At 34.5% G+C, this 26,440-nt stretch overlaps 1 protein-coding gene across 1 annotated transcript in view; it reads right to left on the reverse strand.

Moving 5' to 3' along the window:
• The window catches only part of ODAD2 (outer dynein arm docking complex subunit 2), a 203,015-nt gene extending 180,859 nt beyond the window's left edge, over positions 1-22,156 (reverse strand). Inside the window, exons 1-6 of the mRNA XM_044678938.1 lie at positions 21,933-22,156; positions 17,292-17,449; positions 11,713-11,914; positions 10,885-10,991; positions 8,508-8,644; positions 7,756-7,872 (exon numbers count right to left, since the gene is read on the reverse strand). Coding sequence (XP_044534873.1) covers positions 7,756-7,872; positions 8,508-8,644; positions 10,885-10,991; positions 11,713-11,914; positions 17,292-17,449; positions 21,933-22,156 — 945 coding nt within the window. The remainder of the gene's footprint in view (positions 1-7,755; positions 7,873-8,507; positions 8,645-10,884; positions 10,992-11,712; positions 11,915-17,291; positions 17,450-21,932) is intronic.
• Between the last annotated feature and the right edge of the window lie 4,284 nt (positions 22,157-26,440).

Raw genomic sequence — 26,440 nt, forward strand, 5'->3', positions numbered from 1 at the left:
TCCCCAAATGGAATAAGGTACGTAATGGGCAGCGAGTTCCCTATAACTGGAAAGGTTCAAACAAAGTTTGGATGATGTTTACTCCTTCAAAAAAAAATCAGGAATATTGTAGTGAGAATTCCAGTATGAGGTGGGAAGTTGGATTAGATTAACTGTTAAGTTTCTTCCAACTCTGTGAATGAAAATTCCTGAAACCTAACCCTATTTTGTATTTTCTTAGGGTTCCATAAGGCAGTGCTGTGGAATTTGCTGCGGCCGAAACAGTCTGGAATAGTAAGATCCATATCCCGCTTAAGGTTTGATTATTTCCTCTTAAAAGATAATGCTTGCAATTTGGCTATCAGACATTTCTACTCAGGTAGCCCAAGCCTAGGAGATTGATGTCAACTAGGGGGATATAACTATTTTATTAGGAAGGGAACCACAGATTTTCTCATACAGATTTGGTTTGAAATAAAAAAGTAAATATGTAATTAAGCACTAATTATCCACATAGGAATATAAAGAATAGGCATTGAGTCAAAGTTATTTTTAGTTTGTTTTGTTTAGTTTTGTTTGGGGGGCAGCCAGGGGTATAGAGGACAGAATACCAGGTGTGGAATTAAGAAAACCTACATTCAAATCAGACAATTACTCATGGTGTGTAACCATGAGCAAGTCAATGATACTCTCAGCTTTAGGGTCCCTTGTTTGTAAAATGGGGGAAATAGTATCTGTTTTGGGAAGCAGCTAGGCATTGCATTGGAAAAAAAATATTTTCTTTCCCCTTCTTCCCATTACCCCTATTTCACAGGGTGGTGAAGACCAAATGAAATTATACATACATGCACATATATAAAATACATACTATATAAAATATATGCTATATATATGTGTGTATATACATATAAACATTTATAAATTTGTAAAAATTATAAAAAATATATACATTTATATCACTTTGAAAACCTTAAATACTATATAAATAGTACCTATCATTGTAAAAGGAACAACCCAGATACTGACATTCTCCAATTTCTCTGTTCTGGTTATGAGCCAGAGATATTTTTCAAGAGACCTTCAAAAATTGTACCAGGAGCCATTGTACTGTGTCGGGGGCCAGACCCCTGTTAACCTATAGTTTATACTTATATCCTGAAGTCTTAACTATAAGAAAACATGTAATACAGACATGAAAGATGTTCTGATTACTACAGAAATCAATTCAATACATTTCTTGACCAATCTAAAGTTGAGATCCAGAATCACAGGGTTTAGGGTTTGGGTTTGGGTTTGGGTTTGGGGTTGTTGTTGTTGTTGTTGTTGTTGTTGTTGTTGTTGTTGTTGTTGTNTGGGTTTGGGGTTGTTGTTGTTGTTGTTGTTGTTGTTGTTGTTGTTGTTGTTGTTGTTGTTGTTGTTGCAGCTGCCACCTGCATAGTAGCAACACATGCCATGGCAACTGAAAGCATATGTTTCCACTGTTACTTTTAATCAAAAACAACCCTATTTTTTAAGGGAAGGTTTCTTTCTATTTCTTTTTGGTCATAAAAAAAAAAACAACTAAAGAAATGAACTGAAATTATTTCCAGTTTTGAATGTCCTGAAAATAAAATTAAAATTTCTTTAAAAGACATTTTTCAGGATTAAAAATTCACATTTTTCTTCAGAACATCTGATTGACTGCGTTAAAGTAAAGCAAACTGGTCCCCCTACAAATGGCTAGGGATTAATTTGTCAAAGAGAGAAAAAATGTAGAGAGAACTTTAAAAAAGCCCTTACCTTCCATCTTAGAATCAATATTAAGTATTGATGCCAAGGCACAAGAGTAGTAAAGAATAGGCAATTTGGTTTAAGTGACTTGTCAAGGATCACACAACTGGGATGTGTCTGGGGCCAGATTTGAACTCAGGACCTACCATGTCTACCCCTCTCTATCCACTGAGCCACCTAGCTGTCCTGAGAAAACAATTTTAAGAAAAGAGACATCAGAGCCAGTAAGTAGCACAATAGATAGAATACCAGCCCTGGAGGTGAGAGGTTCAAATTTGGTCTCGGGCATTTCCTAGCTGTATAATCCTGGATGTCATTTAGTCCTCATTGCTCCTTTGCCTTAGAACCAATACATAGAATTGATTCTAAGAAAAAAGGTAAAAGTTTTTGAAAAGAAAAGAAAAGCATGTTGGAGTGGGAAGAGAAATGTGGGATCTTCCAAACAGATATCTATTTTTTAAGGGCCAGCCTAGCAAACTACAAAGAGTATCATCATCATCATCATCATCATCATCATCATCAGGCTGGCCACATGCCATGGCAACCCACAAAACCAAATGCGAGATGGCACTCTAACAGCCTCCTTCCACTTTGGCATCGATGGTGGCAAGCATGAAGAATCACACCATTTGCAGACTATCTACAAAGATTACCAGCAATAGAGAATCTAAAGGTAAGATCCACATCCAGCAAATGATGAGTTGAAATGCTACTGGAAGAATTATATCATCTTAAAATGCTTCCTAGAATGACAGAAATGTCATTTCCTCAAAGAAAAGAACTGTTTCACTTTTGGCTTTATATGTGAAGTACCTAGCACATTGTAGACACTAAATGATTGTTAATTAATTGAAATGAAGCCAAAGAACAAGAAGAAGTTGCAGCTTAATGGAAAAATGGTTTATATATTCTCCTTAGATGGGCACATCAAGGAGCTGTCAGAATTGATTTTTTCATGTTTCCAAAGGAAAAAAAGAAATATTTTGTGTGACATCTGGTTAACTTAAAGTGCTTGGGGAAAGCAAATGCAAAAACCCACAATGAAAATAATAACAGCGAATGTGCCAACAACTGTTGTAAGAGATGATGAGACAGGGAAGTTCTATGGAAAACTTATCAAGATCTTCAATGTTCGGGCAGCACATTATTTTAATGTTCCATGACGGTGATACAAAGTTAGAGAAAACACTGAAAATGTGCTATTAAAATGGCTCAGGGGAAATACATGAGATTGTTCAAAGGCTTGTAGACTTCATAGAAGCCTCCTGCATTTCTGTCATGAGTAAGTTCTTCAAAGAGAGAGGAAAGAGGTAGAGAATAAGGCAAGAACCGATTAGCAGCAAAGATGAACTGTGCATGATCAGGCAGGCAGGAAATGGGCAAAACCCTGTAAAGTCAGGCAATTGATTGGTGGGGGGCATATATCATAGTCAATACTAAGTTAGAAGGAAGAATCGAAATGAGAAGATGCATACAACTGAAGCAACATGACCTATTTAAAGAAACAGTAGATATTTTTAAATGATTACATAAAAGAAAAGATATCCACAGAAATTGTAATTGTTTCCTAAGTTCTTGGCAACTGGTCCCATCACTTCCTGGCAAATAGAGGGAGAAGAAATAGAAGCAGTGCCATGTTTTATATTTTGGGGGCATCAAGATTACTGCACACAGTTACTACAGCCATGAAATGAAAAGATGTGTGCTCCTTAGAAGGTGAGCTATGGCAAATCTGGACAACATACTAAAAAGCAGAGATATCACCATAACACCAAAGGTCTATATAGTCAAAGCTACAGTTTTTCCAGGATTGATATATATGGCTATGAGAGTTGGATTATAAGGAAAGCTGAGAGCTACAGAATCAACGCTTTCAAATTGTGGTGCTGGAGAAGGCTTTTGAGGGTCTCTTGGACAGCAAGGAAATTAAATCAGCCAAGACTTAAAGAAATTAATTCAGACTATTCACTAGAAAGTGAAATACTGGAGCTGAACCTTAAGTACTTTGGCCTCATAAAGAGAAGACTGGACTCACAAAAGCAGAAGGAGATGGCAGAGAAGGAGATGGATAGATAGTGTCATAGAAACAATGAACATGAATTTGGATGGACTTCAAGAGATGGTAAAGGACAGAAGGACCTGGCATGCTTTGGTCCATGGGGTCATGACAACAAAGTAAAAAAGGAACAGATAGGCTTCCATAGAATACCACAATTTATAATCATATAATTGACTGAAAAATGTAGAAAACCCAAGATCTCACTTCTTTATTGTTAACTAAAAAAACCTGACTCAATAGAGAAATAAAACTGCCTTAAAGGCTCTTTTTTCAATAAGGTTTCTACCATGCATATGTCAAATGATACAATATTACTTGAAAAAAACTATCAAACTATCACTATTCAGTGACCTTCTGACAATTAATATCAGTCAAGATTTGGTATTTGTACTGTTATGGAGGATGTCTAAGCCATAGCCAAATGGAAGAATTTCTTTCATCATAATAATCATAAATAATTATATATAATATGATTATATGTAATATGTAATTATATAATTATATATAATAATTAATAAAAATATAAAGAATAAAAAAGAAACTCTTTATAATGAGGTACTCCAGATGCTTCTGTTTATAGTTGCTATTGTAATAATTACATCTAGACCCAGAATCTCCAAGAACTTTTTAAATTTTTATTTCAAGATTATATGTCGATACATTTTTCTGGCATTTTGACATCCATGTTCTCTCTCTCCTTCCCTCTCCTCTACACTCCCTGAGTTGGCATACAATATATTTTCCCATCTTTGTTATGTTGTGAAAAAGACACATATCACTTATGCTAGAGGAAAATTCATAAAGGAAATAAAGAGTGGTATTGAGAAGATTTATTTTTAACATATTCTGAATTCTTAAATCTGACTTGGGAATTAAAAGTTCCAATCAGTTCTTTGACCTTTGTATTCTTTCCTTTGTTCTTGGAAATACAAGGAATGTTTCCCCCTCAGAAAACATGGTTAGCAGAAAAGGGAGATAATAAAGTTCTTCCTCTAGGTTACAGGACTCCTCACCATTCCCCAGGAGATGGAGAGGGGTTGATGGCCAACCTCGTCATCAACTATTCACCAATTAGAGATGTCTTGGGATGTCCAAAGAAATGACTGAATAATAAGCTCCCAAATTATATTCATGGAACTTCATGAAAGAACTTCCTTGTCTTTGATCATCAAGATTCTCAGAGAACACTAATTTATTGATTAACATTTTTAACTACCAGTCTTTCAAAAAATTTTAATTGTCACAGTATGGTTCAATCTGAATTCAGATTCCATCAGTTCCTTCTATGGCAGTGCAGTCTTTTTTGTCATGAGTCCTTTGGAGTTACCTTGGATCTTTGTATTGCTGATAATAGTTGTCATTCACAGTTGATCATTGTATGTTATTGCTGTTACTGTGTATAACATTCTCATGGTTCTACTTAATTATACTTTGTATCATTTCATGTCTTTCCAGGCTTTGTTTTGTTTTGTTTGTGATCATCTTATTTGTCACTTCTTATAGCATAATAATATTCCATTACAATTTTGTACTGAACTTGTTCAGCTATTCCCCAATCGATAGACACCCCCTCAGTTTCCAATTCTTTGCCAGCCCCAAAAGAGCTGCTTTTGGCAACCAAGATGCCAGGTAGAGAACAATGAACTTCCCCAAACCATCTCACACACACACACACACACACACACACACACACACACACACACACACACACAGCTCGACACAAATTTTGGAGCAGCAGAACCAACAAAAGATGGAGAGAAGTAGAATTTCACCTAAAAATTCTTTTTAAAAAGTGAAATTTGTAGTCATTTGAAAGAGTTTCACTTATCTTTCCGACCCAACTTTATACATAATGAAAGGATGAAGAATGCCTGTTGTCAAGACAGTTGTAGAATTGAAGAGCAATGCAGAGCTAGCCCATCAACACAAAAAACAGATCCTGGGCAAGGATGTTACTCTGGGTCTGAAACTAAATTGTAGACCAGATTGCCTTTTTTTAAAAAATGCTCAATGCTTTTAATGGCCCCAAGCGTCTCTCCAAAACAAAGGCTCCCATTTGAACATGAATATCCCCATCTATAAATCATGAAATTAGCATAGCTTCTCAATAATTCAGGTTGAAGTTTGATCAAAGGGTAATCGAGGTGGACATTGTGGGTAGGCTATATCACATTATTCACAATGAACAGCAATGTAAGGATGTTGTAGAGAGAAGCATAATCAGAAAGGAGTTAAGCACATGGCAAGATGCCAACCATAACCTGAATACCCTGTTTCTATCTACACTATGTCCTGGAGGAAAGCCCCAACACATCAGGCATACCCTAACGTAGGATATTATGAGAGTCTGTGGACATGAGTCTCACAATTTCTGACACGTGTCTATGAGGGATTACCCACACTGATGAGATCAAACACCCATCAAAGTATTATTTAATTCAATCCAAAGAGCAAACAACACAATGGCACTTTCAGAGACAAATAACCAACTTTGTCAAAAAGGATCTGCCAAATAGTAGAGACAAATAAATGTTCCCAATTGCTTAAACTCTAAATATATTTCAGAGCCTAAAATTATTTCAGTAGATCTATTTTCATGGCAATTGGTTTATAAAAGCTACCTGGTGGGTTTCCAGTATTTATATTCTTATTAATTTATTTAAACAGTGAACTACAGTCCAACTAGTATGTACCAAGAAATATGCCTCTTCTAATGAAGTTGCCCCCCAAAGATGGGACATATGTGTGATAAACACTGGGTTTGGAGTCAGAATATCTGGATTCTGGCTCTAAGTCCACCATAATACCAGCTATATGACTGGGAGTAAGTCCTTTAAGCAATCTGACCCTGAATTTCATTCTCTATCAGATAGAGATAATAATATTTACATTACTGGTACCACCAGGTTGCCATGGCAAAAATGTTTTGTAAACTGGGAAGGATGCTTCATAAGTTTTTAGAACACTCTACTATTGTTATTATGTAGTAGAGAAACATAGAACACGATCATCTCCAGAGAACTAAAAATGAATATCACATAGAGGGCAATGGAGAGACAAGTGGTAGGTATGAGTAGGTGTAAACATATAACCAATGAGAAAGTTTGAAGAACATAAGAACAAGAATAAAAGATGACATCCGGAGAATATGGTTGGGGCTATTGGGTAGTCCAGTTCAAATCTGGCCTCATATACTTCCTAGCTATGTGGCCCTGGGCAACCCATTTAATGTAGAACCAATGGTTCTAAGGCAGTAGAAGAGGTGTGTTTTTTTAAGAGAGAAAATGGAAAGGTTATGAGCCAGAGACAAAGAATATCAGGCAGACAGTCAGAGATGGCACTCCTGAGATACCAGGAGAAAGAAGAAAGGTCTTCAGCATCTTTGGTGGAACCACTATAGCAAATTTATGGAAAGATATGGACAAAAGTTGGGTAACACAGAGTTGCAATCTGCTACACTGATGAAAACTTCCAACAGATAGAGTAATACATCCATTTAAATACCTAGGTAATTGAGAATAAGTGGCTATGATTCTGATTTATTATTATTTATAACATGGTTGTTGTCCTAAAAGACCTTATGGTATGAGGGACCAAAAGAAAGTATTAAGGAGAAACTAAAGCAGAGAGGAAAAAAACTTTAAATCTTTCTTAAAGGTTGTTTTGCTCAAAAGTTTTTTTGGATACTATAAAACACAGACATTCCATATAGCCCAGATGCTGAAAATTAAAAAAAAAATGTGAAAATGCCTATAATTACAAATGTTTATCATTTTTCATTTTTCATGCTTTAATAGTACTATTACCAAGTTTATTTTGTTTCTGTTTTTAAGTTATAAAATGATTCTCCATTTGAATTAAATGCATATTATTTAAGGGATAAGGCAACTTTGTAAATTCTTAACAGAAAAACTAACATAAATAATGAACCATCAGACATAACCTACCTGTTTTGACAAATTTCTTGAAAATGTTGGTGATCTTTCTCGTAAAAATGAGACCAGATCTTTATATATGTCGCTCTGCCTCTCATAGTCAATTTCCTCTGCTTCCTTTTTCAAACCCTTAAAGATTAAACTTATATTATTACCAAATATTTTATTATATCATTCTATAAATTGTACCCTAAAGTACTATAGTTCTCTAGAGAATTTTTCTTGGGAGATTAGAATTTAAAATTATGACCTGAAGACAGTGTGGTACAGAAGCACTTAGAACCCACAAAACATGCATGGTAGGGTTTCTGGGTAGCTTACAGAGTTGGCTTCTAGTAGAAATGGGAACCATGAACATCTAGTTAGAGAAAATCCAGGAAATTTGGTCATTTCTGACCCTAAAATTTAAAGAGCAGCTCTCAAAATCCACAACCAAGCAAACAATCACAGTAGTTGTTCTGTGCATCAATGAATTCTTTGAGGGCTCAAATCTTACAACGTAGAATAAATTATTCTGAACCCCAAACAGTGACCCGGGAATCCAGAAACATGCCAGTCTTGTTCTGTCAACGTTGCCCAGAATCATTGGTTTTGATATTCCCAAAGCACAGCATTGACAGGAAAACAAATTTTATAGACTCATACTTGGTTACATGGACTTAACCTTAAGACACAGCCGAAGGGAATTACCACCATTAGACTATCATTGTCTGGCTATAAAGCATACTTGTTGGGTTCTAGTTCTGGCTGTGCTTTTTACTTACACCATTTATAAAAATTCCTGCTGTGCTACAAGTCAGCCACATTCTATCGCAGTCATGTGGTTTCACGATCAAGTAACAAATTTCCCCATAAGTCTGTCTCCAAGGTGGGGCCCGACACCCATTTGCAAATTCAAAGTCTGCAAACAATTGTAGTCAAAAACCAGAAGCAATTTAGACTAGATGTCTGCAAAATGATGTCCTTTGAAATAAATCTCTTGTTAGCTTTAATTAATTGAATTTATAACCTAAATTTTCATAATCATAAAATTGCTTCATGAATTTTCCTAATCTTAAAGGATGGGGAGGGGGAGTTCAAATCAGTGGATAGCTAAAGTATTTGGAATTTTAGAGATATGAAGCTTTTTCAGAATAAAATAGATTTGAAAATTTGCAGGGTACAAAATAAACCCACATAAATCATCAGCATTTCTATATATTTACAACAAAATTCAGCAGCAGGAGTTAGAAAGGAAAACTCCATTTAAAATCACTCTAGACAATATAAAACATTTAGGAATCTATCTGCTAAGACAAACACAGAAATTATATGAACACAACTACAAAACACTTTACATACAATTAAAACTGGACCTAAATAATTGGAAAAACATTAATTGCTCATGGGTAGATGAGCTAAAATAATAAAAATGACAATCCTACCCAAATTAATCTACTTATTCAGTGCTATACCTATCAAACTACCAAGGAACTTTTTTATAGAATTAGAAAAAATTATAACAAAGTTCACCTGGAAGAACAAAAGGGAAATAATGAAAAAAAATGTGAAGGATGAGGGTCTAACAGTATCAGCTCTTAAACTGTACTATAAAGCAGTGGTCATCAAAACAATATGGTACTGGCTAAGAGACAGAAGGGAGCATCAGTGGAGTAGACTTGAGGTAAATGATCTCAGCAAGCTAGTGTTCAATAAACCCAAAGATCCCAGCTTTGGGGACATGATCTCACTATTTGACAAAAACTGCTGGGAAAACTGAAAAACAGTATAGGAGAAATTAGGTTTAGATCAACATCTTATACCCTATGCCAAAATAAATTCAAAATGGATAAATGACTTAAATATAAAGAGGGAAATCATAAATAAATTAGGTGAACATAGAATAGTATGCCTTTCAGATATGTAGGAAAGGAAGGAATTTAAGATCAAGCAAGAGATAAAGAACATTACAAAATGTAAAATGAATGACTTTCATTATATCAAATTTAAAAGTTTTTGTATAGACAAAACCAATGCAACCAAAATTTGAAAGAAATCAACAATCTGAGAAAAAGTTTTAATAAGAAAACTCTGACAAAGGTTTAAATATATAAAGAACTAAATCAAATTTACAAAAAATCAAGCCATTCCCTAATTGGCAAATGGGCAAGGGACATGAATAGGCAGTTTTCACATGAAGAAATCAAAACTACCAATTATAACATGAAAAAGTGTTCTAAATCCCTCCTGATTAGAGAAATGCAAATTAAAACAACTCTGAGGTATCACTTTACACCTAGCAGATTGCCCAATATGACAGCAAAGGAAAGTGATAAATGTTGGAGCAGATGTGGCAAAATTAGGACACTAATGCATTGCCGGTGGAGTTGTGAATTGATCCAACCATTCTGGATGGCAATTTGGAACTATGCTCAAAGGACTTTAAAAGACTATCTGCCTTTTGATCCAGCCATACCACTGCTGGATTTGTACCCCAAATATAGACAACAAGGAAAAATACTTGTACAAAAATATTTAAAGCCACGCTCTTTGTGATAGCAAAAAAAAAAAAAAAAAAAAAAGGAAAATGAGGGGGTGTCCATCGATTGGGGAATGGCTGAACAAATTGTAGTATCTGCAGGTGATGGAATACTATTGTGCTCAAAGGAATAATGAGCTGGAGGGATTCCATGTGAACTGGAAAGACCTCCAGGAATTGATGAAGAGTGAAAAGAGCAGAACCAGAAGAACATTGTACACAGAGACTGATATACTGTGGCACAATTGAATGTAACAGACTTCTCTACCAGCAGCAATGCAATAACCCAGGACAATTCTGAGGAATTTATGAGAGAGAATGCTATCTACATTCAGAGAAAGAACTGTGAGAGCAGAAACACAGAAGAAAAACATATGATCAGTCACATGATTTGATGGGAATATGATTAGGGTATTGTTAAAAGATCACTCTATTACAAATATGAATAATATGCAAATAGGTTTTGAACAGTGACACATGTATAAACAAATGGAATTGCTTGTCAGCTCTGGAAGTAGGTAGGGACGAGGGGAGGTAAAGAACATGAATCATGTAACCATGGGAAAAAATTATAAATAAATTAAATAAATAAATAAATAAAATATATTTGAAAATATTTGAACCTGATGTGTAGTCGATATATTCCAAAATTGTTTGATCTCCTTTTCCTGAGAAACGCTTGAGCAGATCTACATCATCCTTAATGGGGGATGGATTTAAATGTATTTCCCTGAAATTGACAACAACAAAAAAGCCTTCAGATCTGATACTTTTAAAGTATATTCCCTGAAAATAAATGAGAGGTATTACATTTTTCAGTTGGAGGTATCTTTCCTCTTATAATATAAATTGTTGCTAACATATACTTTATTCCATAGAAATTGAGAGAATAAATAATTTATTTTGATGAAATATTGTAACTACCAGCTAAACTATTCATCACATATTCTAATTAGATTGACTAATTTTATAAAACAGAACAAAATCTGTATTATTATCATATTTTCATTACATTTTAGTAATATGTAAGAAAATCTTATGGATTTTTGAAAAGTATAGTCATTTAACATTTTAAGAATTAGATGAAAAGTGATTAAAATGGTTTAGCCATTTTACCAGTGAACTTAATGTGTGCGAATGACTGAGTTGCTAAAGAAGTTTATCTTGTTCAATAATGTGAAATCATTAAAAAATCGTATTCGTTTAATTTCATCTAAATAAAAATAAATTATTAATTTATTTAGATTAGGAGAACCTCAATTTTCTCTTGTTAAAAGAAGATTGCATTAGATGATTCCTAAATGCCCTTCATATTTCTAAAATTGTTTGATTTTAAGATTTTCATACTATTTCTCACTTTTTTCTGTAACTTTCAAAAACTATTGGGGGAAGGGGGAGGGGTCCTAAACTTTCTTCCTAAACTCTTCTTCCCCCACACCAAACCCACTTACAAAGAGATATGATTCAGAGAATTATTGAGCAGGTACATGTCCAGTTGTTGCAGCAGAAGTGAAATTTCCATTTTAATATTACATTCAGGATCTTCATCTTTTTTCATTTCATCTAAGAAATGTACTGTAGACATAACCTCTTTTCCTCTTTCCACTGTGCCATATCCTGGGCCCAAAATTTTCACTATAGGGTCTCTATTAACTGCCAAAATACAAGCAAAATATCACTTTGTTTAGCCACCTATTTTCTGAATGTTGAACTAAACATTACAATTTAGAATGAGGAAATAGCCTAGACATTCGGTTCATTGAGGCATAGAATTATAGCCAAAAATTACCTTCGAGGCCATCTAGTGCTGTGGTGTCAAACTCCAAAAGAACAGAACCCTGAGCTGCATATTGATTTTGTTGTTCAGTCCTGTCTTACACTTTCTGATCCTAACTGGGGTTGTCTTAGCAAAGATACTAGAGTAATTTGCCATTTCCCTTCTCCAGCTCATTTTACAATGGGAAAACTAAGGCAATGGGGTTCAGTGACTTGCCCATGGTTAAACACCTACAAAGTGTCTGAAGCCAAATCTGAACTCAGAAAGACAAGACTTTCTAACTCCAGACCCAGCCCTTTATCCACTGACCCACCTGGCTTCCCTACAAATGAATATTCTCTATATTGGAAAAACACAAATGAATATTATCTATATCATATTGTATTTTAAAAATTTTTATGGAGATTTCCAAATTACATTTTAACCTAGTTCCTGTTCCACTGTGAAATTTTACTGGCTGTTTATAATCAAGGAATTTGACACCTCTGATCTAGTTTAATCCCTCTGTTTTATAGTTGAAGAAACTTAAGTTCTGTAGAGATTAAATGACTTGCTCAAGATCTCAGAGATAGTAAGAGTCAAGATATAAACCAAGATCCTCATGCTCCATATCCAGCAATCTTCTATTACACCATATTATCTCCCTTAATATGTATTTTGTATGAAAATAATTTGACCATTTCAAAAAGTAAAAATTAATCTATAAATTAACTTTTGATAGAGAGGTTTGGTTGTAAGTGCTAAAAATAAATTGCCCATGCCTAAATATTAATACAATGCCTCTTTCTCAATTCATATGCTCTCTCTTGCTTCCTCCTACCCTATCCCACATTTAGTTTGTCTCAGCTCTCCTACTTACCTGTGCTCTCAAGAGCACCTTTGGAAAATGGAGCCAACAATGTCGCACATGCCTCATTGGTGATAATAGTAACCCCTCCCCTATTTATATCACAACCATACCTCTTTTTTGATGTAGATAAAAAGTCATCCTATGCTGTATGTATGTGATGTATATATAGGTTTCAAAACCACTAAATTCTAAATTTTGAAGAAGCCAAGGATCAGCTGTCGGATGCCTGAAAGAAATTCCCCCCACCATCGTCTGCTTATGAAGGAGTAGCGACAGGAGTACTGCTTATAGAATTAGACTTTAGTCTGGGGGAAGCTATCAGATAAGTTAGAGAAAGGGATGATTGGATCCATGTTAAAGGGGCCATGATGGAAACATTGATGTTTAGAAGGAATTGTTTCAGAAGAGAGAAAGATTTATAAGGGAAAACTTCTTCACAAATAATGAGAACCTAGAAAAGGAAAAGAAGACTTCTTAAAGAGGTAGATTCCCAGAGGGACAAGAAACTAGATAATAGTTTGAAGCTCACATCGCTATGGAGATGTTAGCTTTGACATGAAAGCAAGAGGTTTACCTGGAGCCCAGGAAAAAAGAACAAGCACTTGTGTTCCTAAGGGTAAAGAGTGTGAATATTCTGGAGATGAAACCTGGCAAAACTTTTTATAAAGACATATCAGCTAAGAGGGTAGCTAGGTGGCTCAATGGATTGAGAGCCAAAGATGGGGAGGTCCTGGGTTCAAATTGGACCTCAGATACATCCTAGCTATGTGACCCTGGGCAAGTCCCTTAACTTCCTTTGCCTAGCCCTTACCACTTGTCTGCCTTGGAACCAATACAGAGTATTAATTCTAAGATGGAAGGTAAAAGTCTTTTGTTATTTGTTTGTTTTTTAAACATACCAACTATGTATAGACCAGACTTTGAAGGAAGACATAAACAAATTAGAGGAAAAGAACATGGAACATTTTACCTATTAGATTTATGGATAAGAGAAGAACTTATGAATAAGCAAGAGGAAGAAAGCATTGCAAGATGTAAAATGGATAATTGTGATTCCATTTAATTAAAAGGACTTTGTATAAATAAACCAATATAGCCAAGATTAGAAAGAAAGTAGAAAATTGGCAGAGGGGCAGGAGAGAGGGATTTTATAGACAATTTTCAGATAGAGTTCTCATATCTCAAATATATAGAGAACTTTATCAAATTTGCAAGAATATGAGCCATTCCCCAATTGATAAATGGTCAAAAGATATGAATGGACAATTTTTAGATGAAGACATCAAAGCTATATATAGCCATATGAAAAAATGCTCTAAATCATTACTGATTAGATTAGAAAAATGCAAACCAAAACAATTCTGAGATATCATCTCACACTATCAGATTGGCTAAAATAATAGAAGGGGGAAATGACATATATTTGAGGGGAGATTAAAAAAAATTGGGACACAGAAACACTATTAGTAGAACTGTGCGCCATTTTAGAGAGCAACCTGGCATTGTGCCAAAGAATTATAAAATTGTGTATACCCTTTGACCCAGCAATATCACTCTTGTGTCTATTTCCCAAGGTGATTAGGGAAAAAGGATAAGAACCTCTATGTTCTAAAATATTTATAGCTGTTCTCTTTGTGGTAGCAAAGAACTGGAAATTGAAGGGATACTCATTAATTGTGGAATGACTAAACAAGCTGTAGCATATGATTGTGATAGAAAACTACTACATAGTAAGAAATGATGAATAGGTTAATTTTTTAAAACATAGAAAGAACCACATGAAATTATGAATAAAGAAATTAGCAAAACCAAGAGAATATCATATACAGCAAAAGAAATATTCCTTAAGGAATAAATGTGAATGTCCACCTCCAGAAAAAGAACTAATAGAAATATATATATATTACATGGTTATATATTGTTCAAAAAGTGCCTTCTGTAGTGGAGAGGGAGTGAGGGAGATACCTGAGAACTTTAATGCAACAAACTAATTTAAAAAACCATATCTTACGTATTCTTAATGTGGGGTCCATGAAATTGTTTTTAAATTTGATAATTATTTCAATATAATTTATTTCCTTTGTATTCTTACATATTTTGTTTTATGCATTTAAAAACCTTATTCTGAAAGGGGATGCATAGCCTTCATTGGACTGATAGAGGTGTCTATGAGACACATACAAAAAGAATTTCTGCTCTAACCAAATCCAGAGACTATGCCATGTAATGGCACATTATCTACTTATCCATATTTATACATGAGGTACTTAAAGTGACTTTATTCTATTCTGTGTAATATGTTCATGATCCCTCATGGACATAGGAATGAGAGAAATGGAAAGTTAGACTGCAGTGCCAAGTTTGAAGTCTTCAAAAGAAGAACCCTCTTCTCTAAATCCTAGTCTTGGGTCAAAGCAACCCAAATGACAAGCATAAAATATAGGGTGATTCTGTTTGGTTCTGAATCCTTTTGTCAGACATCTCTTTCATGGTAACCAAGCTAATACCAAGACACGTACTATATGGACAAAGAGCCAAGTCTACTTATTAGAAATATGTGGAACACCATCATAGAGGATAATCAAATCCATCCTTCCCTTTGTCTTTCAGAGGTTCAGTGGAAGCTTATACCATTTAGTGACTCAGCTAAAAGAGAAACTTGTACTTAATTGAAGTCACCAGACATTATTTTCCATACTATGAGAGCAGGGGTTGTGGTGGTTGCCCTTGGCTGTGCCCTCTAGATCAAGGTAGGGTTGGGGGTTTAGCTTCTAGTTTCTCTAAGAGCATCCTTCATTGTCACTCTCCTGTATTCAAAGAGAAAAATAAAATTGCTAGGAGACAGAGCAGCAGGAGGGTGAGAATGGGTATATCTTCTTTAAAAGCCAGAATTAACACAATATTGAAATCTTAGGAGCTTTCTAATTTTGTTAAAGCATTGGCCAGTCCATTTAGACACAAAAATTTATAATTATGAACTGACTTGAATGTAATAGTACTATTTTAAAACTTTCCAGATAATCTTATGCATAAATTGAGCCCAAGGATTTCAAAATCATCCTTTTTGGTTTTAAGTGATTAACATAAGTTTCTAGTATGAAACAATTTAAATTATACTAGGAATAATATTCGTGTATGAAACACCTGTTATGTACTAGTTACTGTGCTAAACAATGGTTATAACAAAGAACTTTTAATCCATCAGGGGAAATAACACATATGCAAAAGTAAAATGTCTACCTAAAGTAAATGCAAAGTAATTGGTGGTGGGGAGGAACACTAGGAGCTGGGAAGATCAGGAAAAGTTTCACCTAAGAGGAAGCCCTTAAACTTGAGAGCTCAAGGAAACTAGGGATTACAAGAGATAAGAGGAATGGGGGAGGGTATGCCCAGAATAGGAAATAAACTGTGCAAAGAAAATAGGAAGACAGGGGACTAGAATAGGAACAAAAGTCTAACTGGAATGTAAAATATTTTTAAAGTGATGTGCAATACATCTGGGAAGGTGGGTTTAAAACAGATTACAAAGGTCTCTAAATGCCAACCACAGGAAGTCGATCTTTTATCATCAAATAAGATAACATATATAAAGCACTTTGCAAACCTCAGAACATTACATAAATGTTAACTACTAGAGCTACTATTGCTGCTGCTCCTCTTCCTCTTTTTTCTTCTCTTTCTCCCTATTGTAACTATTATTGTTACTGCTCCTCTTAGTCCAGAAGAAATAGGGAGCCATTAAAATTTCTGGGAAAAGAGTATATCATGGTTTGACCTATGCTTTAAGAATATCGGGGGAATGGCTGAACAAATTGTGGTATATGATGGTGATGGAATACTATTATGCTTTAAGAAATGATGACCAGTTTGATTTCTATAAGAACTGGAAACATTTACATGAACTGATGCAGAGTGAAATGAACCAGTAGAACATTGTACATAGTAACAGCAATACGTTGATCCAGGAAAATTCTTAGGGACTTATGACAACAAATGCTATCCACATCCAGAGAAAGAACTATTGGAGGGGGAATGCAGATCAAAGCATATGATTTTTCACTTTACTTTATCTGTGTTTTTATTTGGGGGGGGTTGGGTTTTATGTGAGTATTCTCTTACAAAAATGAACAATATGGAAATGTTTTGCATGTATAACGCAGATCAAATAGCTTACCAGGAAGGGGGAGAGGAAGGGAGAGAGGGAGAGAATTTGAATGATATAACTTTAGAAAACTTATGTGAAAAATTGTTATAACACATAATTGGTAAAATAAAATATCTTTACCCTCCCCCCCAAAAAGAATATCACCCACTTAATAGCTGTGTGCAGAATATTATTGAAGTGATACCAAATTAGAGAGCTAATTGAATGCTGAGTTCACAAATCTGAATATGAATACCACCTTCAAGGCATAATTGTGTTTCTTTCAGTTTTTTATCCTTGGCAAGATGTAACAGGCGCGACAGTTGACCAAAGCTCCTGACTTTAATATCAGGTACAGTCAAAAGCAGCAGTGGCTGCCCATCTTGGGAAGTTTCTTGTGATTGGATTGTTGTTCCACTAGGGGGGAAAACAAGTAAAGGACTGATGTTATATTCTTTACTAACAAAATTTTCTTTAAAAAATGAAGCTTTAACACATTTCAACAAGCAACTTTCTCGTCTGGCAACAGGAAATATGAATTCAGTAGAACCTTATTTTACATGACCGATAGATTCCAAGAGCCTTTGAGTAACTTAAAAATCATGCATAAAAGTGAACTCCATTATTTAATCAGTATTTCTTATGTGAATATACCTCGGTACTTTATGACTTATCTTAGGTTTATCAGAGCTACCAGCATCACTGCTCTTGTACTTTGGGGCCATTATTAATAACTAAGGATTGTTAACGAAACAAAGAAAACTGTTGTGAGACTTTACACTGTTTGGGAAAATGGGGTGATTTAGCATATAATTAATATTTTAATTTTATGTATTTTTACCTTTGTTTTTTTGACTTGTTAATCACATATATAAGAATTTTAAATGTTGAGTTGACATGAAATGAGGTCCTATCATTCTTACATTGAAGAGTTGACCCTCCCCTCTTTATCCAACATATATGCATGCCATTAAACCCTAAAATTTACTAGCATCCATCAACAAAGATGTATGAATAATACGAGGATGATAAATTTCCCTTTCTAATTTATGCATGGTTGCATTAAGGCAGGTGAGTGCAAGGAGAGGAAAGGCTCTGTTTTTAGCTTACCTAAGTGACATATCTGAAAAAAAACAAGTGATACTACATATTCATTAGTTCAGAATTTTTCCTTGGCATTTTTCGAGGCATATTAGTTGATGGTTAGACAATTTTCGGGTTACTCTTTCCTTAAACTTTCTAATATATCCACTTCCATGAAGGTACAATGAAAGTTATGCTTTGCCACCACAATGGACTTCTTTATTAGCTTGTTTTGGGGAGGGTAGATTTCACAGTATTTAAATAATTTATTATATGAAGTTTCTTTTTCATTCACTTTTCCTGGTAAATGAGGCTTGTGCTAAGATTCTCAAAGGAGCAAGAAGTCAATTTTTGCTCCCCAATTTCACTTTACTAAGAGGAGGATTCTTTTTGGATATTTTCCAAATCCCACTGTCTCAACTGGTGTAACATAAGGAGAAAATGTAGCTTCCATAAGATTTTCTTGATCATAGAGATCACAATATCTAATAAAATAAAATCTTGTTTTGTAGGGGAACTATCAGTATATATGTGTGTGAGTAGATATGTATGTGTGTATTTATTTCTATAAAAACACATATATATGTATTATCATTATATGCCTGTGTATTTATGTGTATATAGATATTTGTGCACTTGTATATCTACTCATATTTACATACATATATATGTATGCATGATGTATGTATATTTAAATTTAGATCCTACAAAAATATTCAAAAAGTTGTTGTAATAATAGTTTTTCAAATTTTCAATCCGTGTTCACCACCAAATTACTTTACTTTTTTAAAACTTTTACCTTCTGTCTCAATATTAATTCTAAGAAGAGTAGCAAGGGCTAGACAATCAGGGTTAAGTGACTTGCCCAAGGGCACACAACTAGGAAATGTGTTCAGATTTGAACTCAAGTCCTCTTGCCTCCAGGGCTGGTGCTCTATCCACTGTATCACCTAGCTTCCCCCAAATGACCATATGATGATTTTATTTTTGCTTATTTATGTACATGTTATTTCTCTTCCCATGAAGATAGCATGGAATAGTGAGTGGATTGAGAGATGGCCCTAGAGGTTGGAATACCTCTGTTCAAGTCCTGCTTCTGAAATATATTGGCTCTTTGATCCTAGTCAAGTCATTTACCTTCTCATTGTTCCAGGTCAGTGGCATCAGGCTCAAATAGGAATAGGGACTACTGATCAGTATGGAAGGATCCCTGGAGGCTATATATTGACTTAGTTTTAAAATACGATATCTATATTTTATTATTTTTTTGTTGTTGTTCAGTCATTTCACTCATGTCTGACTTTTCATGACCAATTTGGAGTTTGGTTGGCAAGCATATTGGAATGGTTTGCCATTTCCTTCTCCAGCTCATTTTTCAGATGAGGAAACTGAGGCAAATAGATTCCAGTGACTTGCCCATGATCATACAATCTAATAAATATTTGAGGCTAGAGTTGAGCTTAGGACTTCCTTGACTCCAAGTCTGGCATTCTATCTAATGCACCACCAAGTCACACATGTTTTATTATATTTGTTTATTATTCACTATATATTTATTCCCGTTTTCTTATATTTTTACTTATTTTATTATATATTTCCCAATTATATTTTAACCTGGTTCAGGTATGTTGGGTATGTTGTGGGTTTCACTGAAGCCAGGTAGGTTGACACTTTTCCTCCAAGACGGTAAGTTTCAGAAAAGGCACCAAATTGCATTAGTAAAAGGAATTTCCTCATCTGTGAGTTCTCTATACTAATAACATCATGAATGTGGTCTCTTCTTCTTGTCTCATGTTTTTTTGTATGTTTATTGTTTTCTTGACTTATCACTGTCAATTTTTTAAAAATTGTTTTTATTAAAGAAGAGAGAGTAGACTTATTTTGCTTGGTTTCAGAAAATAGAGGCAAGAAAAAAGCCAAGACAGAGCTTTGGTATACAAGGACACGTGGTAGCTTAATAGTGATGCCCTAGCAAAAATGATTGAGAAGTTAGGCAGAGTGGCCAGAGAATTTGGAGAGAACAGTAGGACAAAAACCCAGGGGAGGACAAGGTCATCAACACAGGCTGCAGAGAATTCAAGAAGAATGAGGACTAAGACAAGTCCTTCAGTTTTAGCAATTAAAAGTTGGAGGGGTTTTTTGCCTAAAGAGATAGAGCAGTTTTAAGGAAGCAGGTCAGTCAAAATTCCAGTTACAAGGGTTTGAGAAGGGAGCAGGAAGGGAAGAAGTGGAAGCAAGGAGTATAAACAGTCTTTTTTCCAACAGAAGCTGTACAACCAAGTGGGTATTATTTGTAAGATGAGATTGTGGGTCAGGTACCAGCTGGATCAGATGACAGCTAAGGTCCTTTCCATCTCCACTATTTTTGAGACTGTGATTCAGCTGTGAAAAACCTCCTTGTAAATTAGCAGGTTTTCTGATTGTTTGACATAAGATTCCCAGGATCCAATGAGATACCATCTTAGCAAAAAGGGAGCTTGTAGCAGATTATTTGGACAGCTGTTTGGTACAATAGATTGAGTGCCAGGTTTAAAGTCAGGAAGACTCATCTTCCTAAATTAAAATCTGACTTCTGACCATTATTAGTTGTTAAACTCTGGGCAAGTCACTGAACCCCACTTGCCTCAGTTTCCTCATCTATAAAATGAGCTGGAGAAGGAATGGCAAACTACATCAGTATCTGCCAAGAAAATCCCAAATGAGGAAAGAATTGGACACAATTAAAAAGAATTTGACAACAAGCAGATAATTTATTATAAACTCTTTATCAGCAGTCACTGTGTCATATTTAGCTTTGTAACTTTCACTAGGCTTAGCACAAGGAAAGTATATAATAATTATATATAAACATATCATGAATAAATATATCATAAATATATAAATATATGTGTAAATAATAAAGTATATAATAAACTAAATTGAATATTTCTTTTATCTCTTCCTCTATCAACTTTAGCATCAACCTACTCTCCCACCATTTGCCTTAGGATTTAAGGACAAGAAAGCTACCAAGAATTCTCTCAGGGCAGCTAGTGGATTGAGAACCTGGCCCAGAGACCAAGGGGGCGGGGAGGAGGAGCAGTCCTGAGTTCAAATATGACCTCAGACATTTCCTAGCTGTGTAACCCTGGGCAAGTCATTGAAGCCCCATTGCCTAGCCTTTGCCTCTCTTCTGCCTTAGAACTAATATACAGTATTGATTCTAAGATGGAAGGTAGGGGTTTTTAAAAAAAATAAAAAAGAATTGTCACAATTTCACCGAGTTTAGATATCACTGTTCTACCTCATTTTCAAGTTAATGTCTTGAGAGAAATGTGAATATTTTTGATGGGATTAACATAAAGGCAGCACAAATAATTCTGTCATAGCAATAAACATAGACCCTTGTTCTGGGCTGAGGCCAATCCCCTGGAAGTTTAGGTATATAATAGAGCACAATGAGATCTAGCTAGGTGATTCCACAGTTAACAAAAAGAGCTTTACTTAGCCACAGCAGGAGAAGGATATTCAACAAGGATGGACCTGAGGACACCACCAGTTGACATATTCAGGTATGGTCCCTTCCCTGAGTTATCTATAACAGCATAATCTAATTAATTACCAAGCCCCAGACCTCCCTCCCACCCACCCCCAATCTTAGTACTCAGGCTAAAGCAATATGGATGGTCTGAGCCATTAGTCACCTGAGCCAACTGCATTTTAAAGGTTTTAATATCTTGTGTGTCAAACTTGGTCTAATTCACATGAGAGAAGGAGTTAGGGCATTCTCCTGCCAGAATATCAAAGCTATTGCTTCCTAAACTGTTATGAGACTTACCTGACAGTGTAACTTGACTCAAATGCTGAAGGATCCAGGGTTGTCTTCCATTGAAGTGGCTCTTGGAAAACAAAGGATGCTTCCTGGGGATGTTTAACACTGAAAGACTCTACAAACTTGGCAATGTCCGTTAGAATAGCCACGTTTAAAGGGGTAAATTCTAAGGTCCAAGTTCCAAATCCAGTAGAAGTCCATTGAGCTGCTCTTGTTAATGCCGCTCCCATGGAACCACCTGATTGGCAGATTTGAACCTTAGCAAACAAACTATGATAAAGACTTAAAGAGAGGCAAGATGCTGCTGGTCCTGCCTTCCTGAGGGAATACTCCCATTTTTAATTTACGAAGAAAGAAGAAAAATAATCCACTACCACCATTATAGCTCCCCGTTCTCCCCCCCAGCTCAAATCTCTATTCTGTTTCTCAACAAAGTCACAGGAGAAAACAATTCATTGTGAATAATTGGTTCTTTCTAACACCTTTCTAAGAATGTTTGTCAACTGTTTGCTCAAATCTCTTCTAACTCTGAAAATCTATCAATATGTATTTAGTGCAAGGTAGGAGCCAAATCAGCTATGGCACAGGTAACCACTAATTACTACTATATGAATCACTTTCTAATTTCTTTTCTGGGCCAGTGAGGGGAATGGATCTGTACTTTTATTAGTATGGAGGAATTTATACTGTAGAAATGCCCTTCACCAATATGGAGCCACAACTGAAATGTAACTTTCAATCTTATAGCTAGAGTTCTTAACCTGGAATCTATGGATAGATTTTGAGGAGTCTGGGGATTTGGATATCTAAAAGAAATAACTTTTTTCCACTAATCTGTAACTAAAAGTTATTATTTCCTTCAATAACGAACATAGGAAATAAAACATTATTCTGAGAATGGATCCATGGGCTTCATCAGACTGTCAAAGTGTCCGTGGCATCCATGAAAAAGGGATGTCATGGATCCTTTGTTTTTTTTCTCTTTCCCCAAGGTTAAAAAAATTCCCTTTTTTTACAGCTTTTGGATGGACTTATCATAATAAGCAATATTTATGTAGAAATTTAAGGCTTTTAATGCTATTTACACATTATCTAATGTCAGTTTTTGTTGTTATTCAGTCAATCATTCAGTAGAGTCCAATTCTTCATAATAGGTCCTTCTACCTCCACTATCTCCCAAAATCTATCCAAACATATTTATTGTTTCCATAATACTATTTATCTATCTTATTCTCTCCCATACCCTTTTCTTTTTGCCTTAAATCTTTTCCCCAAATCAGGTTCTTTTCTACTACCTTCAAAAATACAAAATTGGTAAATGGATAGTATTATCCTATTTTACAGGTGAAAAAAGTGATAAAGAAAACAAAAACAAAATCTCAAACCTATTACGTATCACCACAAATACAATATTCTTTCCTCTAGACCCCTTTTCTTAAATACCTACCTAGGGTACTAACATGCAGTTCAGTGATCAGCCAGTATGGGTCAGAGATGGATCTTGAGCTTCAGGTATTCTGGATTCCAAGGTCAGCTCTCTATCCATTAAGCAACATTGCTCTAATTTCACGCCACTCTGAAATTAATCATTTTCTTTTACCTTGCCCCTGGGTCCAAAAGCTAAGCCCAAGAAGTATAACTCCAAGTTTGAATAAAAAAAAACTGGTGATAGTTGGACCCTTTGAGTTATTAGAAGTAGATCACTCATTTAGGAATTGGATTATCATACCCAAAATGAAAGAGCAGGCTGGGCAATTACGCTGTTGGAGAGATTTCTTTTACTCTCTCTTTATTAAATTTTTATTATTTATTTTATTATAATAATTTACTTATAATAAAATTATTTATTTTATTAGAATAACTTACTTATTATAATAAAATTTATTTATTTTATTAGAATAATTGACTTATAATAAAAATAATTCTCTCCCTTCTCACTTTTGTAAGTAAACAGAACAATGATACTGGACATTTACAATGATAACTGAAATATTTGCATGATTCAAAATTGCATTCACCATGATTTAGTTGGAGTAAAGGAAGAGTTCTGATGTGGTGTACTTTTTTAATTTCCTTGAAAATCAGTAATCATGGATGACCTTTATAATACTAATAGTACCAATAGTGCTAATACTAATACTAGTACATATTACTACTAATAACACCTATTTTTTGGTTATCACAATAACTCAGAAACAGGTACTATAATTATGTCTTTTACAAGGAAACTGAGTCAGACAAAGATTAAGTTATTTGACAAGGGTCACGCAGCTAGTAAGTTTCCAAGGCTGTATTTGAACTTCAGCCTTCCTAACAACAGGTCTAGCTCTTTACCCATTGTACCATTTAGCTGCTAAGTAAAGAGTAGCACCCTACTCTGCTTATACAAGAAAAGAGAGTTTACTATAATTCACAATTCTCAAGAGGCTACCCAGAAGAGGATATAACATATCAAAATGTATGGGATACAGCCAAAGCCATGTTCAGAGGAAAATTCCTATCTCTTCATACTTATATCAATAAATTAGAGAAAGAGCAGATCAATAAATTGGAGATGCAACTAAAAAAACTAGAACAAGAACATTTAAAATCCTCAAACCCCAAATTAGAAATCCTGAAAATCAAGGGAAAGATGAATAAAATTGAAACTAAAAAAAATTGAATTAATAAATGAGACGAGGCATTGATTTTATGAAAAAATAAATAAAATAGATAAATCATTGGTTAACTTGATTTTAAAAAAGAAAGAAGAAAACCAAATTCCCAACATCAAAAATGAAAAAAGTAAAATCACAGCCAATGAAGAAGAAATTAAAGCAATTATTGGAAGTTATTTTGCCCAACTATATGCCAATAAATCTGACAACCTAAAGTGAAATAGATAAACACATATAAACAACCTAGACTAACAAAAGAGAAAATAAAATATTTAAACAACCCCATCACCGAAAAAAAAATTGAACAAATTCCAAAGGAACTCCCTAAGAAAAAGGCCCCAGGGTCAGATGGATTCACAAGCAATTTTACCAAACATTCAAAGGACAACTAACGCCAATACAATATAAATTATTAGGAAAATAGGGGAAGAGGGAATCCTTTAAAACTTTTTTTATGACACAGATATGGTACTGATACCTAAACCAGGAAGAGCTAAATCAGAGAAGGACCAATCTCCCTAATGAACACTGATGCAAAAATTTAATTTAATACTAGAAGGGGATTACAACATTTTATCACAAGATTCATACACCACAATCAGGTGGGTCTTATAAACAAGATACTACCAGGAATACATAATTAAAATGAAAATTTTTAAAACTTAAGTCTTTAAAAATCTTTAAATCTTTAAAAAAATTAAACACAGACTGGTTATAAATGAAGTCATCACTCAGAGGATAATTGTATAACCTTCTGCTTCATTCTGACTATACAGAGTTTGTTTAAGATAAGAAACCTTAAGAAAGTAATAGTGATCAACTAGAATTCTAAATAAAGACCAGAAAGTTGTAGAAATTAAATTCTAATCTCTATTCTTGTTTACTAACCTGCCATGTTGATTAATATATATGTATATATATATATATATACATATATGTATATATATATAATTAAATTGTTTCTTTAAATCACTAGATGGCAAAATGTCTAGAGGATCAGACCCAGAGTTAGGAAGACCCAAGTTCAAATTCCAATTCGAGGTGTGATCAACTACTGTGACATTTAATTTGTCTGCCTTAGTTTCTTCATCAGTAAAATGGGCATGATCATAATAGGACAAAGTACAATGCCTTGCAAAAGTTAAATGCTATTATTATTACTAAGCAAAATGGTGATGGTAGCAATTAAATTTCCTCTCCAATATCTCTTAAAAGAAAATGTAAATGTTTGTTTGAAAATAAGACAAAAAATTAAGAATTCACTTATCCTAAAATTCCTGGGATATTTAATAAGTAAAAAGAATTATCTAGGAAAAATATGACTTGGAGATTTCACTTCTGCATTCCACTAATAAAACCAAACAAGCTGTTGGAACAACATATCTACATATAAAAAGATAACTAAAATCTGCAATATTTGATAAAAATGGAGAGTGTGTGGACATTGATTTGATCTTTCTACATCTTTCTGTTTTGTTTTTAAAGTCAGGTTTCTAAAACACACATATTTAAGTGTATATATATATATATATATACTTAACTTTATATATACATATATACTTAACTTTGCAAAGTTACATATATATATATATATATATATATATATATGTAACTTTGCAAAGTTACTCTTTTTTTTTCTAAACCCTTGGTCTTAGAATCAATACTAAGTATTGGTCCCAAGGCAGAAAAGCAATAAGGGCTAGGCAATTGGGTTGCTCAAGGTCACAGAACTAAGCAAACAATTTACCCTTCTTAGGGACTCAGGTAAAATAAGTGTATTAGAAAACATGCATTCTTCAGAGATAATATAACTATCAAACAGAGTGCTGGGCTTGCAACCAGGGAGATCTGGGTTCA

The sequence above is a fragment of the Gracilinanus agilis genome, chromosome 5, assembly GCF_016433145.1.
Source record: "Gracilinanus agilis isolate LMUSP501 chromosome 5, AgileGrace, whole genome shotgun sequence".
NCBI classification, from domain to species: Eukaryota; Metazoa; Chordata; class Mammalia; order Didelphimorphia; family Didelphidae; genus Gracilinanus; species Gracilinanus agilis.